Genomic DNA, 17,318 nt, shown 5'->3' on the forward strand with positions numbered 1-17,318 from the left:
ATCAGTACTGCTGCTACTGCTACTAAGTCACATCAGTTATGTCCGACTCTGTGTGACCTCAGAGACGGCAGCCCTCCAGGCTCCTCTGTCCATGGGATTCTCCAGGCAAGAACACTGGAGTGGGTTGCCATTTCCTTCTCCAGTACTGCTGCTGCTGCTGCCGCTAAGTTGCTTCAGTCGTGTCTGACTCTGTGCGACCCCATAGACGGCAGCCCACCAGGTTCCCCCGTTCCTGGGATTCTCCAGGCAAGAACACTGGAGTGGGTTGCCATTTCCTTTTCCAATGCATGAAAGGGAAAAGTGAAAGTGAAGTCACTCAGTCGTGTCCGACTCTCCAGTACTACTAACTCCCAAATCTAGTGTCAAAATATAAGATTTAAAAAACATAATCATCTTTCACTCCTACAAAAAAGAACTAAAATGTACTTTTTCCTTCTGTCTCCCTCAAAACACAACCAAAACCCATGGTCGTTATATATAAAATAAACAGGAAAACTCCAATGGTGTGAGGGGCAAAAGGCAGACTGGCTAGGAATCTTGAAAGAAAGATTGTTAAGAAACAACACAGTGATAAGAAAATTATGATTTTCTTTTTGTCTCATATTTCCCAGACCTGGAGCAAAAAATGTCAATGACCTAATGCGGTATAAATGGTGCAATGAGCGCAGTAAGGATGACCCAGAGGGATGGTATGGGGAGGGAGGTGGGAGGGGAGTTCAGGATTGGGAACACATGTACACCCGTGGAGGATTCATGTTGATATATGGCAAAACCAATACAATATTGTAAAGTACTTAGCTTCTAATTAAAATAAATAAAAATTTTAAAAAAAGAAAAAAAAAAGAAGAAGAAAAGTGGAGTCGTTCAGTCATGTCTGACTCTTTGCGAGCCCATGGACTGTAGCCTACCATGCTCCTCCGTCCATGGGATTTTCCAGGAAAGAGTACTGGAGTGGGCTGCCATTTCGTTTTCCAGGGGATCTTCCTGACCCAGGGATCGAACCTGGGTCTCCCGCATTGTAAACAGATGCTTTACCATCTGAGCCACCAGGGAAGTCAGTAAGAAAAAGTCCTAGCAAAAACGGAACAGGAAGGGGATAGCCTAATAAAAAAAGAAAACATTTACACAATAACCACTCTACCCCAGCCTATCATTCTCTACAAAAAAAAAAAAAACAACTCTTGTTTCAACTACCACCCACACCAGCAAAGGCCAACTGGGGAACCTAAACTCCAATTCTTGCAAAAGTGTAGTAAGACTCCCCACATCCCTTTCCCTACTGGGGCAGTGTCAGACGTGGGTAGTAGAGAGTCAGAGTGCTGGACCTTCACCACTGTCCAACAAAGGCTCCTGTCCCACCATGTCTCAGTGGAAGCCACACGAGGAGCCTTAAAGAAGCACTACTGCTCCTCCCAAACAGAATATGTCAGTGGAGTCATACGAGAGAGCGGTAAAACCCACGCCAATCCAGCAGTAATGAGAAGCCCTCCCCACTCCTCAAGCGTGGACATGAATCAAGACAGGAAATGAACTTCAAACCTCTCCTGTCAATAGAAAAGAAACACCACTTCTTCCCCTGGTGGACTGATTTCAGAGAAAGCAAACTTAACAAAAGGTTTAAATAAGACACACAGCCCATCATATCTGAACGACTAGCTGTAATTAAATCACTAATCATACCAAAAATTAAGAATATATAAAACTGAATAAAAAGCAATCAATAAAAGTTAAAACCAAAATGACAGAAATGTTAGAATTATTCAACAATTTTAAAGCAGCCATAATAAAAATGGTTTAACAAGCAATTATAAAGACATAAGAAATAAGCTAGAAGCCTCAGCAAAGTAGAAAGTCTCAGCAAAGAGAGAGGATACAAAGAAGAACCAAATGAAAATTTCAGAAGTGAAAAGTATAAAAACCAAAATAAACAACTCAATGGATGGGCTCAATAACTTTCTGTAGAGAACAGAGAGTTCTCAGTGAACCAGAGAGAGTACAATAGAAATAAAAAGTACTAGTCCTCACTTCTGCTGAAGACATTAACTTTATTTTTCTCTATAAAAATTTCTAGAAATCGTCCAATAAACCACAACTATAAATCTTTACAAAATTCTTAAGTTTCCCCACATGTTTTCAAAGATTATTCCCTAAACTTTATGACACAAAAAATGATATGAGCTAAAACCAATTTCATTACAATCCCAAAGAAAGGCAATGCCAAAGAATGTTCAAACTACCACACAACTGCACTCATTTCACATGCTAGTAAGGTTATGTTCAAAATCCTTGAAGCTGGGCTGCAGCCGTACATAAACTAAGAACTTTCAGATATACAAGCTGGGTTTAGAAAAGGCAAAGGATCCAGAGATCAAATTACCAACATTCATTAGATCATAGAAAAAGCAAGGGAATTCCACAAAAACATCTACTTCTGCTTCACTATGCCAAAGCCTTTGACTGTGTGGATTACAACAAACTGCATAAAATACTTAAAGAGATGGGAATACCAGACCACCTTACCTATATCCTAAGAAACCTATATGCAGGTCAAGAAGCAACAGTTAGAAATGGACATGAAACAAAGGACTGGTTCAAAATTGGGAAGGGAGTATGACAAAGCTGTACACTGTCACTCTGCTTATTTAAATTATATGCAGTGTAGATCATACGAAATGCTGGGCTGGATGAAGTTCAGGATGGAATCCAGATTGCCGGGAGAAATATCAACAACCTCAGATATGCAGATGATACCACTCTAATGGCAGAAAGTGAAGAGGAACTAAAGAGCTTCTGGATGCGGGTGGAAGAAGACAGTGAAAAAAGCTGGCTTGAAAGTCAACATTCAGAAAACTAAGATCATGGAATTTGGTCCCATCACCTCAAAGGGAAAATGTGGAAGCAATGACAGATTTTCTTTTCTTGGGTTCCAAAATCACTGTGGACAGTGACTGCAGCCATGAAATTCGAAGACACTTGCTCCTTGGAAGGAAAGCTATGACAAACCTAGACAGTATATTCAAAAGCAAAGAAGACATCACTTTGCTGACAAAGGTCCATATAGTCAAAGCGATGGGTTTTCCAACAGTCATATAGGGATGTTAACCATAAAGAAGGCTGAGTGCCAAAGAACTGATGCTTTCAAATTGTGGTGCTGCAGAAGACTCTTGAGAGTCCCTTGGACAGCAAGGAGATTAAACCAATCTTCAAGGAAATCAACCCTGAATATTCACTGGAAAGACTGATGCTAAAGCTGAAGCTCCAATACTTTGGCCACCTGATGCAATGGGCCAACTCATTGGAAAAGACCCTGATGCTGGGAAAGATTGAAAGCAAAAGGCAAAGAGGGCAGCAGAGGATGAGATGGTTAGATAGTATCACTGACTCAATGGACATGAATCTAAGCAAACTCCAGGAGATAGGGAATGACAGGGAAGCCTAGCATCCTGCAGTCCATGGGGTCGTAAACAACAACAACGATGTTGGAGGCTTTAATGTAAAAACTTGTTACATCAAATATCTTATTAAGGAGTGTATGTACATTTATAAATAGAATTAGCAATAAGTGAACTAAAAGTTCTAGAGTTTTATGTATGACATACTATGGATTTTATTACATTCAGACTTTCTAAATAAAATTCTTCACTCTTAAGTTTTAAAAGTTTAGCCAATTTTAAATAATATTCAGAAAATAAAAAGAACAGTGCATCTACTACTGTATATAAAACAGATAACCAACCAGGACCTACCATATAGCACAGGGAACTATACTCAATATTTTGTAATAACCTATAAAGAAAAAGAATCTGAAAAAGAACATATATATAATAAATCACTGCTGTATGCCTGAAACTAACATGACATTATAAGTCAATTATTTTCAATAAGATAAAAAGAACAGTGATTTAAAAACCTTAGTCATTCATATCTGTTATAATTATGAAATGCATTTAGTTTAAAGGCATTAAACATATCAAGTATATGCAATTATTTAAGTACTTCATAACACTCTAGCTAACACCCATGATATATTTCATTCATTTGAGATTCTTAAAACACCCATGGATTATTTGACCTATCAGCATAGTGAATGATAGCAAAGAAAACTATCCTTAGTTATCTCCAACTAGAAATAAAAAAAAGAGAAGTAATCAAAAAAAGGGTAGTTTGATATGCATTTTACAAAATGTTAAAACAACAACTATTGTTTCAAATTTTTCAAAAGAAAAAAAATCAAGTTTTAAAATAAGACAACCCCAAGATCTCAATGGCTTAGCACGTACCTAAACCCAGTTACTTCTCTTTCACATTATTCTGTCAAAAGTTAGACGAGGATTCAAGAGGAAGAATGCTCTGATCTACTGAGTCACTCAGAGACTTAGGCTTCCTGAGTATATTTTTTGGGTGTGCTGAGTCCTGAAAATCCTCTCTATTCAGCTGGCAGATGAGATAAGAGAGCTGGTAGAAAGAAAAGCGCCTTAAAGTGACTATATTGTGCCAGGCCTAAAGGTGGTACAGGCATACCTCAGAGATATTATAGGTTTGGATCCAACAGTGCAATAAAGCAAACATCACAACTAAAGCAAGCCACGGATTTTTTGGTTTCCCTGTGCATATAAAATTATGTTTTAACTATACTGTAGTCTATTCATCATACAATATTATGTCAAAATATACATAATTTAATTATTTATTGCTAAAATTGCTAACCTAACCATCATCTGAGGTTTCAATGTCTTGCTGCAATCTTCTTCCTGGTGGTGGATCTTGCCTCAATATTGATGTCTGCTAACTAATCAGGGTGGTGGTTGCTTAAGGTTGGGTGGTTGTATCAATTCCTTAATATAAGATGACAATGAAGCTTGCTCAATGGATCAACTCTTCTTTTCATGAAAGATTTCTCTGTAGCATGCAATGCTGTTTGACAGCATTTTACCCATAATAGAACTTCTTTCAAAGCTGGAGCCAATTCTCTCAAACCCTGCTGCTGCTGTTTTATCAACTAAGTTTATACAATTCTTTCCATAAGTTTTTCAACTGAACCAGATTCATCAGAGGAATCACAATGGCAGCTATAGCCTTACAAAATGTATTTCTTAAATAGTAAGACTTGAAAATCAAAATTTCTTCTTAATCCATGATTTTCAGAATGAATGCTGTGTAACATGCATGAAAATAACATTAATCACATTGTACAACTCTATCAGAACTCTCTGCTATGACCCATCCATCTTGGGTGGCCCTGTACTGCATGGTTCATAGCTTCACTGAGTTAAACAAGCCTCTTTGCCACGACAAGGCAGTTATCCTTGGCTATACGGCATCACCAATGCAATGACATGAACTTGGGCAAACTCCAGGAGATGGTGAGGGACAGGGAGGACTGGGCATGCTACAGTCCATGGGGTCGCAGAGTTGGACACGACTGGGTGACTGAACAAAAATAAAGGTGCACTGGCTTCAAATTAAACCCACCAGCTACATTAGCCCCTAACAAGAGTCAGCCTGTCCTTTGAAGCTTTGAAGCAAGCCTGTTGATTTCCCTTCTTGAGCTATCAAAATCCTAGATGGCATCTTCTTCCAATAGAAAGCTGTTTCATCCACACGGAAAATCCCTTGTTTAGTGTAGCCACCTTCATTAAAAACCTTAGCTAGATCTTCCATAACTTGCTGCAGCTTCTACATCAGCACTTGCTGTTTCACCTTACCGATGCATGTTCTGGAAGTGGCTTCCTCCTTTAAACTCGATGAACCAGCTGCTACTAGCTTCAAACTTTTCTCCTGTAGTTTCATAACCTCTCTCAAGCTTCACAGAACTGAAGCGAGTTAGGGCCTTGATCTGCATTAGAATTTGGTCTAAGAGAATGTTGTGGCTGGTTGTGATGTTCTATACAGACCACTAAAACTTTCTCCATCTCAGCAATAAGGCTGCTTTGCTTTATCATTCATACATTCACTGGAGTAGCACTTTTAATTGACTTCAAGTGGAGTAGCACTTTTAATTGACTTCAAGAATTCTTCTTTCACAAGTTGGCTAACTAGCACAAGAGGCCTAGCTTTAGACCTATTTCAACTTTCAACATGTCTTCCTCACTAAGCTTATCATTTCTAGTTTTTGATTTAAAGTGAGAGAACTGGAACTCTTCTTTTCATTTAAACAGCGGCCACTGTAAGGGTTTTAATTGGCCTAATTCCAAAACTGTTGTGTCTCAGGGAATACAGAGGCCCAAGGAGAAGAAAGGGAGGGAATTGCCAATCAAAGGGATAGTCAGAACACATACGTGTATGTGTGCACAAAGTCACTTCAGTCTTCTCTGACTATGTGTGACCCTAGGACTGTAGCCTGCCAGGCTCCTCTAGCCATGAGATTCTCCAGGAAAAATATTGCAGTGGGTTGCCAGGTCCTCATCCAGGGGATCTTCCCGACCCAGGTATCAAACCCAAGTCTGTTACGACTCCTGCATTGGCAGGTGGGTTCTTTATCACTAGTGCACCTGGGATGTCCAGTAAGAACATATATATCATTTATCAATTACATTCACCATCTTACGCACAGTTTTTGGCACCCCAAAACAATTGTAATAACAACATTGACGATCACTGATCACACATCACCGTAACAAATATGAGCAAATGCTGTAGTCAAAATGCTGCCAATAGACTTGCTGGACACAGGGCTGCCACAAACCTTCAATTGGTAAAAAATGAAGTATCTGTAAGTGCAATAAAACAAGATATGCCAATATACACCCCCCCACACACACACAGCCAATTCACCAGAACTCAGTCAAAATATCATATCTAAAGGCAAGGGAAATTGGGAAACACAGTCTTCCTGGATGCCCCAAAAAAGAGTACAGATGATGGTTAGCACCAGCAGTCTCTGCCATAACAGTATCAGAACTTTATTAGAGGTCTGAAGAAATGAAATAATTATATATGAAATATTTTAAATACAGTTTGATATTCCTTATATTGCAGACACAAGTATGGTTTGGCCACAATTCTATGCACCAATAGGTTATATTTGCCCTGTTCATCACTGTATTCACAGTGCCTGGTACACTGCTGAGTCTTTCCTAAACATCCCATAAATATGTGATGCTAAATCAGTCGATTAATCAATAGAAAGAAACCATATTAAAATTATAATATTCAGTATCCACTAATTAACAACTTTCTAAATAACAGTGAAGCAGAAGCACTATATTTCTATATAAAGAAAATAAGAGCTGGTTTTCAGGGTAACTAACTCTTAACAAGTGACAATGTATTTTAAGTTTTACACTTTCAAGTTAGAAGGGTTATTTGAAGCTCATCTAAGAAAAGCAAAAATGGCCTAGCTTTCTTTCTCCTTCTAATAAAAAGCATAAATTAGACCTTCTAAATTCTTTTATTTTTAGTTTCAAGTCATATACCCAGAATGAGAGGCAATTTCAGTGATTCAAAAGTATGTACCAGGAACTATGTAAAGCAATCAAAAGAGATCCCAGATATTTATTTATAAGAATGCCAACATACTCCATCCATTTTAGGATTACTCGAGACTCTAAAACTATTCAAAGTCAATGTAAAAACAGGTTGTCAGAGTATCAGTGAACCAACTTGCCAAAATTTTCTGCTCTCATAGTTTGTGGCTGAAACTGATCTGGTCTCCTGGTAAGACTACTGCCCTAATTAGAACCAACACAAAACCTCAGAACTGATACCCTGCCTTACCACACTCCATGTCCCCAGTCATAATCATTATTCAAGAAGGCTTTAAACCACTCAGGTTTCAAATAAATAAACCAAAATAGGAAAAAGGTGTTTATAACAAATGGCACACAGAATATAACAAAATAAACATTTGTGGTTAATAAATGCTGCTTAATATAGGCTATTTATTCAAGTAACTTTAGAATTTTCAAAATAAGAGGCCTCAAAATCTGCTATGCTAATATATACAATTTTCAAATTAACAGATCAACACATTCAGAATCAGAATGGTCACATATTTTTATCTATTTTTAATCAAATTATATATGTTACATTTTCACTCAAACATAATAATTTAAATAATAAAAAGACATTAAAAAACAAACAAAAAACAGCACTTCTCGACACTCATTAATGTCTTCCTTAAGTGATGTACACTTTTGCAATTTCTTTTCGTTGCTAAAATTCCTTTAATAAAATGAGGAACTGTCTGTTTCTCCTCATGTATTTCGTATTAAAATTTTTTTACTGTGGTAAGAAAATGCAATATTAAATCTATCCTCTTGAGTTTTAAGTGCACAATACAGTATTGTTAAATACAGGTATAATACTGTACAGGAGATCTCTAGAACTTTTCTTGCATAGCTGAAACTAAATACGCACTGAACAAGATCTCCTCCACTTCTGCCTCTCCAACAGACCTCCCTCCCCAAAAAACAGTTCTACCTTCTGTTTCTATGAGTTTGATTATCATAGATACTTCATGCAAGTGGAGTCATGGAGTATTTGTCCTTCTGTAACTATCTTATTTTACTCAGCATAATATTCTCCAGGTTTATCCATGTTGTTACTGCAAGATTTCCTCTCTTTTTTTTTTAATTTTATTTTATTTTTAAACTTTACAGTATTGTGTTAGTTTTGCCAAATATTGAAATTAATCTGCCACAGGTATACATGTGTTCCCCATCCTGAACCCTCCTCCCTCCTCCCTCCCCATACCATCCCTCTGGGTCGTCCCAGTGCACCAGCCCCAAGCATCCAGTATCGTGCATCGAACCTGGACTGGCAACTCGTTTCATATATGATATTATACATGCTTCAATGCCATTCTCCCAAATCTTCCCACCCTCTCCCTCTCCCACAGAGTCCATAAGACTGTTCTATACATCAGTGTCTCTTTTGCTGTCTCGTACACAGGGTTATTGTTACCATCTTTCTAAATTCCATATATATGCGTTAGTATACTGTATTGGTATGTTTCTTTCTGGCTTACTTCACTCTGTATAATAGGCTCCAGTTTCATGAACCTCATTAGAACTGATTCAAATGTATTCTTTTTAATGGCTGAGTAATACTCCATTGTGTATATGTACCACAGCTTTCTTATCCATTCATCTGCTGATGGACATCTAGGTTGCTTCCATGTCCTGGCTATTATAAACAGGGCTGCGATGAACATTGGGGTACATGTGTCTCTTTCCCTTCTGGTTTCCTCAGTGTGTATGCCCAGCAGTGGGATTGCTGGATCATAAGGTAGTTTTATTTCCAGTTTTTTAAGGAATCTCCACACTGTTCTCCATAGTGGCTGTACTAGTTTGCATTCCCATATAGTGAAAATGAGTATACTACCCAAAGCAATCTATAGATTCAATGCAATCCCTATCAAGCTACCAACAGCATTCTTCACAGAGCTAGAACAAATAATTTCACAATTTGTATGGAAATACAAAAAACCTCAAATAGCCAAAGCATCTTGGAAAGAAGAATGGAACTGGAGGAATCAACCTACCTGACTTCAGGCTCTACTACAAAGCCACAGTTATCAAGACAGTATGGTACTGGCACAAAGACAGAAATATAGATCAATGGAACAAAATAGAAAGCCCAGAGATAAATCCACGCACATATGGACACCTTATCTTTGACAAAGGAGGCAAGAACATACAATGGATTAAAGACAATCTCTTTAACAAGTGGCGCTGGGAAAACTGGTCAACCACTTGTAAAAGAATGAAACTAGAACACTTTCTAACACCATACACAAAAATAAACTCAAAATGGATTAAAGATTTAAACGTAAGACTAGAAACTATAAAACTCCTAGAGGAGAACATAGGCAAAACACTCTCCGACATATATCACAGCAGGATCCTCTATGACCCACCTCCCAGAATATTGGAAATAAAAGCAAAAATAAACAAATGGGACCTAATTAAACTTAAAAGTTTCTGCACAACAAAGGAAACTATTAGCAAAGTGAAAAGGCAGCCTTCAGAATGGAAGAAAATAATAGCAAATGAAGCAACTGACAAACAACTAATCTCAAAAATATACAAGCAACTCCTACAGCTCAACTCCAGAAAAATAATATCTGGGCTCGTTTTTGGTTCCACATGAATTTTAGCATTGTCCTATTGTGAAAAGTACATTGGGATTCTGATAGGGACAGAATTACATCTGTAAATTGCTGAGTATTATGTGAACCGTGAACTTCCAGATGTTCAAGCTGGTTTTAGAAAAGGCAGAGGAATCAGAGATCAAATTGCCAACATCGGCTGGATCATCGAAAAAGCAAGAATGTTCCAGAAAAACATCTATTTCTGCTTTACTGACTATGCCAAAGCCTTTGACTGTGTGGATCACAATAAACTGTGAAAAATTCCAAAAGAGATGGGAATACCAGACTACCTGACCTGCTTCTTGAGAAACCTATATGCAGGTCAGGAAGCAACAGTTAGAACTGGACATGGAGCAACAGACTGGTTCCAAATAGGAAAAGGAGTACGTCAAGGCTGTATATTGTCACCCTGCTTATTTAACTTCTATGCAGAGAACATCATGAGAAACGCTGGGCTGGAAGAAGCACAAGCTGGAATCAAGATTGCCAGGAGAACTATCAATAACCTCAGATATGCAGATGACATGACTTTTATGGCAGAAAGTGAAGAGGAACTAAAAAAGCCTCTTGATGACAGTGAAAGTGGAGAGTGAACAAGATGGCTTAAAGCTCAACATTCAGAAAACAAAGATCATGGCATCCGGTTGCATCACTTCATGGGAAATAGATGGGGAAACAGTGGAAACAGTGTCAAACTTTATTTTTCTGGGCTCCAAAATCACTGCAGATGGTGATTGCAGCCATGAAATTAAAAGACACTTACTTCTTGGAAGGAAAATTATGACCAACCTAGATAGCATATTCAAAAGCAGAGACATTACTTTGCCAACAAAGGTCCATCTAGTCAAGGCTATGGTTTTTCCAGTGGTCATGTATTGATGTGAGAATTGGACTATAAAGAAAGCTGAGTGCCAAAGAATTGATGCTTTTGAACTGTGGTGTTGGAGAAGACTCTTGAGAGTCCCTTGGACTGTAAGGAGATTCAACCAGTCTATCCTAAAGGAGATCAGTCCTGGGTGTTCATTGGAAGGACTGATGCTAAAGCTGAAGCTCCAATACTTTGGCCACTTCATGCGAAGAGTTGACTCATTGGGAAAGACTCTGATGCTGGGAGGGATTGGGGGCAGGAGGAGAAGGGGATGACAGAGGATGAGATGGCTGGATGGCATCACCGACTTGATGGACATGAGTTTGAGTGAACTCCGGGAGTTGGTGATGGACAGGGAGGCCTGGCGTGCTGTGATTCATGGGGTCGCAACGAGTCAGACATGACTGAGTGACTGAACGGAACTGAACAGATATTTAAACAATATTTAGCTTTCTCAACTATGAATACTCTATGAACCCAGGATGTTGTTCCAGTTATTTGTGTTTTAAATTTCTTTCATTGATATTTCAGTGTACAAGTCTTTTACCTCCTTTGTTATTATGTTTATTCCCAAGTTATTCTTCCTGACAATATTATAAAAATATTTACAGATATTATAAAGATATTTTGAGGACAGCTGATTTAAGACAGTCCTTTGCTAGTATACAGAAACACAACTGATTTTTGTATATTGATTTTGTATACTCCAACACTATAAAATTTGTTTATTCTAATAGTTTTTTGTGGAATCATTAGGGTTTTCTACAGGTAGATATGGCATCTCTAGAGAAAATCTTCTTCCTTTCCAACTTAATGCCTTTCATTTCTTTTGCTTGCCTAATTCCTCTGGCTAGGAATTCCAATATTGTGTTGAACAGAAGAGCAGAGAGTAGGCATCTTTGCCTTGCTCTGCTCTTAAAGGAAAAGCTCTCAGCTTTTCATTATTAAATAGTATTTGTTAGTAGTGGGATTTTCACATATGGTCTTTATTATGATGAGGTAAATTCCACCTATAACTAGTTTATTGAAAGATTTTATTGTGTAATTCAATGAAACATTGGATTTTGTTAAATGCTTCTTCAGCACTGCAATGATCATGTAATTTTTATACTTCATTGTGTTTATGTAGTGTGTTACATTTATTGATTTGTGTAAGTCAAACCAGCCTTAAACACCTCAGGAATGAATCCTACTTGATTGCGGTGTGTGATCCTTTAAAAGTACTGTTCAATTCAGGTTGCTATCATAGTTGCTATAGTAGTATTTTGTTGAGGATTTTAACATCTATTTCTATCAGGGATATTGCTCTACAGTTTTCTTATTTGTCTTTTCTAGCTTTAGTATCAGGGTAATGTTGGCCTCATAAAATGAGTTTAGACATGTTTACTCAGCTTCAATTCTTTTGGATGCATTTAAGAAGTGTTAATATGTCTTTAAATATTAGGCAAAAGTCACCAATGAAGCCATCTGTTTCTACAGTTTCCTTTGTTTGACAGTTTTTGCTTACTGATTCAATCTCTTTACTCATAGATTTCTCACTTTTTTTATTTCTTCAGAATTCAGTTTTGGTAGCTTGTCTATTTCTATGAATTTATATGCTTCTTCCAAGTTATACTATTTGTTGGTATAAATTTGTTCATAATAGTGTCTCAGAATTCTTTGTATTTGTGGGATCAGTCGTAATGCTGCTTCTTTCATCTCTGGTTTTATTTAAGCTTTTTTTCTCTTAATTACTCTAGCTAAAGGTTTGTCAATTTTGTTGATCTTTGCACAAAAACAGCTCCTAGTGTCACTGATTTTTTTTCCAACTCTTAGTTTTGTTGGGCTTTCGCTACTGCTTTTCTGATCTCTACTTTTATTCCAGTTCTGTTTTTATGTCTTCCCTCCTGCTTACCCTGGGCTGTTTACTTATCCATTTCAAGTTCCATGGGGTGTAAAGTAGGTTCTTTTTTTTTTTGATCCTCATTTTTTAATGTAGATTTTTTATCAATGTAAAATTCCTTCTTAATACTGCTTTTGCTGCATCTCATTTCATTTGTCTCAGATTTCTTACTTCCCTTTAATTTCTTCTTAAGTCACTGGTTCTTTAAGAATGTGTTATCTAATTTTTACATCTTTGTGTATTTTCCAGTTTTATGTTCTTTATTCCTAGTTTCATTCCACTGTCATTGGAAAAGATACAGATATGACTTTAATTTTCTTACATTTGTTAATACTTGTTTTGTTACCTAACATGTGATTTACCCTGAAAATGTTCCATGGGCACTTGAGAAGAATGTGTATTCTGTTGTTATTGAGTAGATGTGCTATCTAATTCTGTCAGTTCCATTTGGTCAATAGTGCCATTAAAGTCCACTATTTTCTTATTGATGGTCTATCTAGATACTCTCTCATTACTGAAAGTGGGGTACTGAAGTCTCCTACTATTATTGTATTATTTTAGCTATTTCTCTCTTCAGATTTGTCAATGTTTCCTTTATACATTTAGGTGCTGTGATGTTAAGGCATATCTCATTATATAATTATTTTATCTTCCTGATAAATTGGATCTTTTGTCATTATATAATGACCTTTTAGTCTCTTTTGACAGTTTTGGCTTAAAATCTATTTTGTCTGATATAAAGTCTATTCATTCAGTCACTCTAGGTTTTTTAATTAAAGCATTTAATACATTTATATACAAAGTAATTACTGATGGGTAAGGACTTGCTACTGCCATTTAAAAAAATTGTTTTCTGTCTTATAATTCTTTTCTCCATCTATTCTTCTCTTGATATCTTTATTTGCAAATATTAACATTTTCTAGTGATATTCTTTGATTCCTTTCTCTTTTCCTTTTGTGTATCCTCTAGAGGTATTTTCTGTGTGGTTACCAGGAGGTCAACATGAAACAACTTAAGTTATAACACTCTATTAAAGGGTGATAACAACTTAAACTTCAATCACATACAAAAACTACATTTACTTCTCCTCATATACATTATATGTTACTAAGGTCAAAATTTGCTTTTTAAAATTGTATATTCACAAGTATATTTTTGCAGTTATAGTTAGCTATTCTCAACATTTTTGTCTCTTAACTCTCTTTTAGAATTAAAAGTGACTTCCCTGGTGGCTCAGATGGTAAAGCGTCTGTCCACAATGCGGAAGACCTGGGTTTGGTCCCTGGGTCAGGAAGATTCCCTGGAGAAGGAAATGGCAACCCACTCCAGTACTCTTGCCTAGAAAACCCCATGGATGGAGGAGCCTGGTGCAGGCTACTGCCCATGGGGTCGCAAAGAGTCGGACACGACTGAGTGACTTCACTTCACTTCACTTATACATCACCATTATGGTATTAGAGTCTTCTCTGTCTATACATTTATCTTAGCAGTGAATTTTATACTATTATATGTTGCTGTTCAGTATCCTTTTGATTCAACACAAAAAACATCTTTTATCATTTTTTGTTAAGGCAGTTCTAGTGGTGATGAATTGCTTTAGCTTCCATCTGGGAAAGTTTTTATCTATCATTTTTTGAAGGACAGCTCTGCCAGGTATAAGATCCTTGGTTGACAGGCTTTTTTCTTTCTAAATTTTGAATATATTATCCCACTACCTTTTGGCCTTTAAGCTCTCTCCTGATAAATTTGCTTACTGGCTAATGGGGACTCCCTTGTATATGACTAGTCACTTTTCTCTCACTGCTTTCAAAATTCTCTCTTTGTCTTTAACCTCTGAGAATCTGATCATACAGTTGGTCTTCAGTATTCATGGGGAAGTGGTTCCTAGAGCCCCAGACTACACTGAAATCCACAGATGTTCAAGTCCCTTATAGAAAGTGGCACAGTACAATAGGCCCTCCACATCCACACATTTCACATCTGCAGATTCAACCAACCACGGCTGGAAATTTTGATCTGCAGGTGGTTGAATCTGTGAGTGTAAAAGCTGAAAATACAAAAGGCCAACTGTATATTTATTGAAAAAATCTGGGTATAAGTGCATCTGCACATTTCAAACCGAGTTGTTGAAAGGTCAGCTACACTTTTTTTCTGTGTAGGATTCCTTAGGTTCATCTTTTTAGGAATCCTTTGAACTTCAACAATCTGGATGTCTATTTCCCTACCCAGGTTTGGGAAGTTTTATCCCATTATTTATTTTTTTAACTGATTTTATTTGTCAGTGTAAGGTTTTAGTTGCGGCATACAGGATATTCGCTGCATCATGCCCTATCTTTCATTATGGTGCATGAACTCTCGAGTTGTGGAGCACAGGTTTAGTTGCTCCACAGCACATAGGATATTAGTTCCCCAGAGATCAAATCTGTGTCTCCTACACTGCAAGGTGGATTCTTAACCCCTGGACCACCAAGGAAGTCCCAGCCAATTATTTCTTTAAGTAAACTTTTTGCAACATTCTTTCTTTTACTTCTGATACTCCCATAATGCTAATTAATCCCTAAAGCTGGTCCATTAGTCCCTTAGGCTCTCTTTACTCCTTTTCATTCTTTTTCTATTTTTGCTCCTCTGACTGGCTAATTTCAAACTACTTGTCTTATAATTTGTTGGCTTCTCCATCTTCTTGATGGAATATCCTATGGAACCCTTTTTAACTGAATCTTTCCATATTTATTGTATTCTTCAGTTCCAAACTTTGTTCTGTGGTTATTTAGTCTTTTTGTTGATATTCTCATTTTTTCCTCATGTATCATTTTCTTGATTTCCTTTAGTTGTCTGTGTTCTCCTGTAACTCTCTGAGCTTCTTTAAAACGATTACTTTCAAATCATTGTCAAGCTATTCATAAATGTCCATTTCTCTAGGGTAAGTTACTAGAGATTTATTTTATTCCTTTGAATGTTTAATATTTCCCTGATTCTTCATGCCCCTCACTGCTTTGTGTTGGTTAACTGTGCATTTGAAGAAACAGCCACCTCTCTCCCAGGTATTATAAACTGGATTTCACAAGGAAAGACCTTCAGCAGTAAGCCCAGCCAGAGATTCTGGGAGCCTCTCAAACAGAAAGAACCTATCACTCTTCCTTTGTTTTTAGCTACCCCCAGTCAAGTATGCCAGTTTCCTCTGTTTTTAGCTACCCCCATCAAAGTATGCCAGTTTCATCAGCACTCCTCCTAAGATGAAACAAAAACTGGTCCCTTGGGTAGCACACTGAAAGGCCAGAAATGCTCCACTCCTCTCCTTCCCTTCTGGAGAAGCCTCAGTTTCTGTGCCTTCTCCCAAGCCCAAAGAGTTTTGCCAGGCAATAGCAAGCTGCCCACAGTCATCTATTGTTCTTAGCTGCCCCAGGTGCCTTAACTATGCTGGATCCATCAGCTCTTTTAATGAGATGTGACACAATCTAGCCCCTCAGGCAGTGCACCAAAAGGCCAACAATATTTGATAGATATTCCACTCTCTCTTTCCCACTCCCATCTACCACAAGGAGGAAGTTGTAGGCTAAAGCAGTCTCGGTGCTGAGCTGTGCCTGCTTGGAGAAGGAATTAATGCAGGTAAAATGAAATTGCTCTTATCTGTTTCAATGCAATGTTCCTGTTTTGTGTTCATCTTGGTTACTGCAACTTAACTATAATCTAGACTTCTCATAGAGGTATTTTGATCGGCATATCATTAAGTCAGTGTTTCTGGGGGGACTGTGTTTCTATTCACCATCTTGCTGATGTTGCACCTTGCTTAAACTCTTCTTTGGATTTCTGACACATAATCTTTATACTCCTTACCCATCTTCTCCCAATACAGTTATCACTTGAAGCCAATGGTCAGGAAGAAATTGAAGCATATTTTATTTTGTGTGTGTTACAGGGCTTATACCCCTTGCTATATAAACTCTTGCTATTTGCCACCTAAAATACAAAAACCAATAGATGTCAATAACATAATATCCTCACCGTCCAAGCTTTCACTATCTATACTCAGAAAGTGAAAATTTGGATAGCAAGAAGTAATTATATGTACTTTACTCGTGATTTCCAGTCCCTCATCCTCTCATCAAAGAGGTGCTCTCCTTATCATGCAGTAATGAGGGTCATTCTCCCAGAGAAAGACATACGCAGCCTTGCCAGACTGTTCTATGCAGCCCAGAGTGAAGAGGACAATGCACAGAGTACCTGCACATTTACCTGGGATTCCCTCTCTGAATTTCCCCCAAAGTAGACTACTCGAACACCTCTGAGGGGGTATTCTGACTTATCCTTATTATGCCACTTTGGTTCCATCAATAGTAATTGTTCATGTTAATAATACATTCATATTACTCCTATACAAAATAATTCTTGTTCACAGTTGAGCAATACAGTGTACAATAATTACATTTCCTTTCATATATGTTTGTTCTTAGTGGAATTAAGAAATGTCACTCTA

At 37.5% G+C, this 17,318-nt stretch overlaps 1 protein-coding gene across 3 annotated transcripts in view; it reads right to left on the reverse strand.

The window, feature by feature from the left end:
- The window catches only part of CNTLN (centlein), a 341,713-nt gene that overhangs the window by 294,553 nt on the left and 29,842 nt on the right, over positions 1–17,318 (reverse strand). The window contains exon 1 of one of the 3 annotated variants that reach the window (XM_055577974.1): positions 5,706–6,793. The exons of the other annotated variants lie outside the window; for them this stretch is intronic. Coding sequence (XP_055433949.1) covers positions 5,706–5,842 — 137 coding nt within the window. The 5' untranslated portion in view covers positions 5,843–6,793. Of the gene's footprint in view, positions 1–5,705; positions 6,794–17,318 lie in introns of those variants that run through there. 3 annotated transcript variants of the gene reach the window in all.

Source organism: Bubalus kerabau, chromosome 4, assembly GCF_029407905.1.
Source record: "Bubalus kerabau isolate K-KA32 ecotype Philippines breed swamp buffalo chromosome 4, PCC_UOA_SB_1v2, whole genome shotgun sequence".
Lineage (NCBI taxonomy): Eukaryota > Metazoa > Chordata > Mammalia > Artiodactyla > Bovidae > Bubalus > Bubalus kerabau.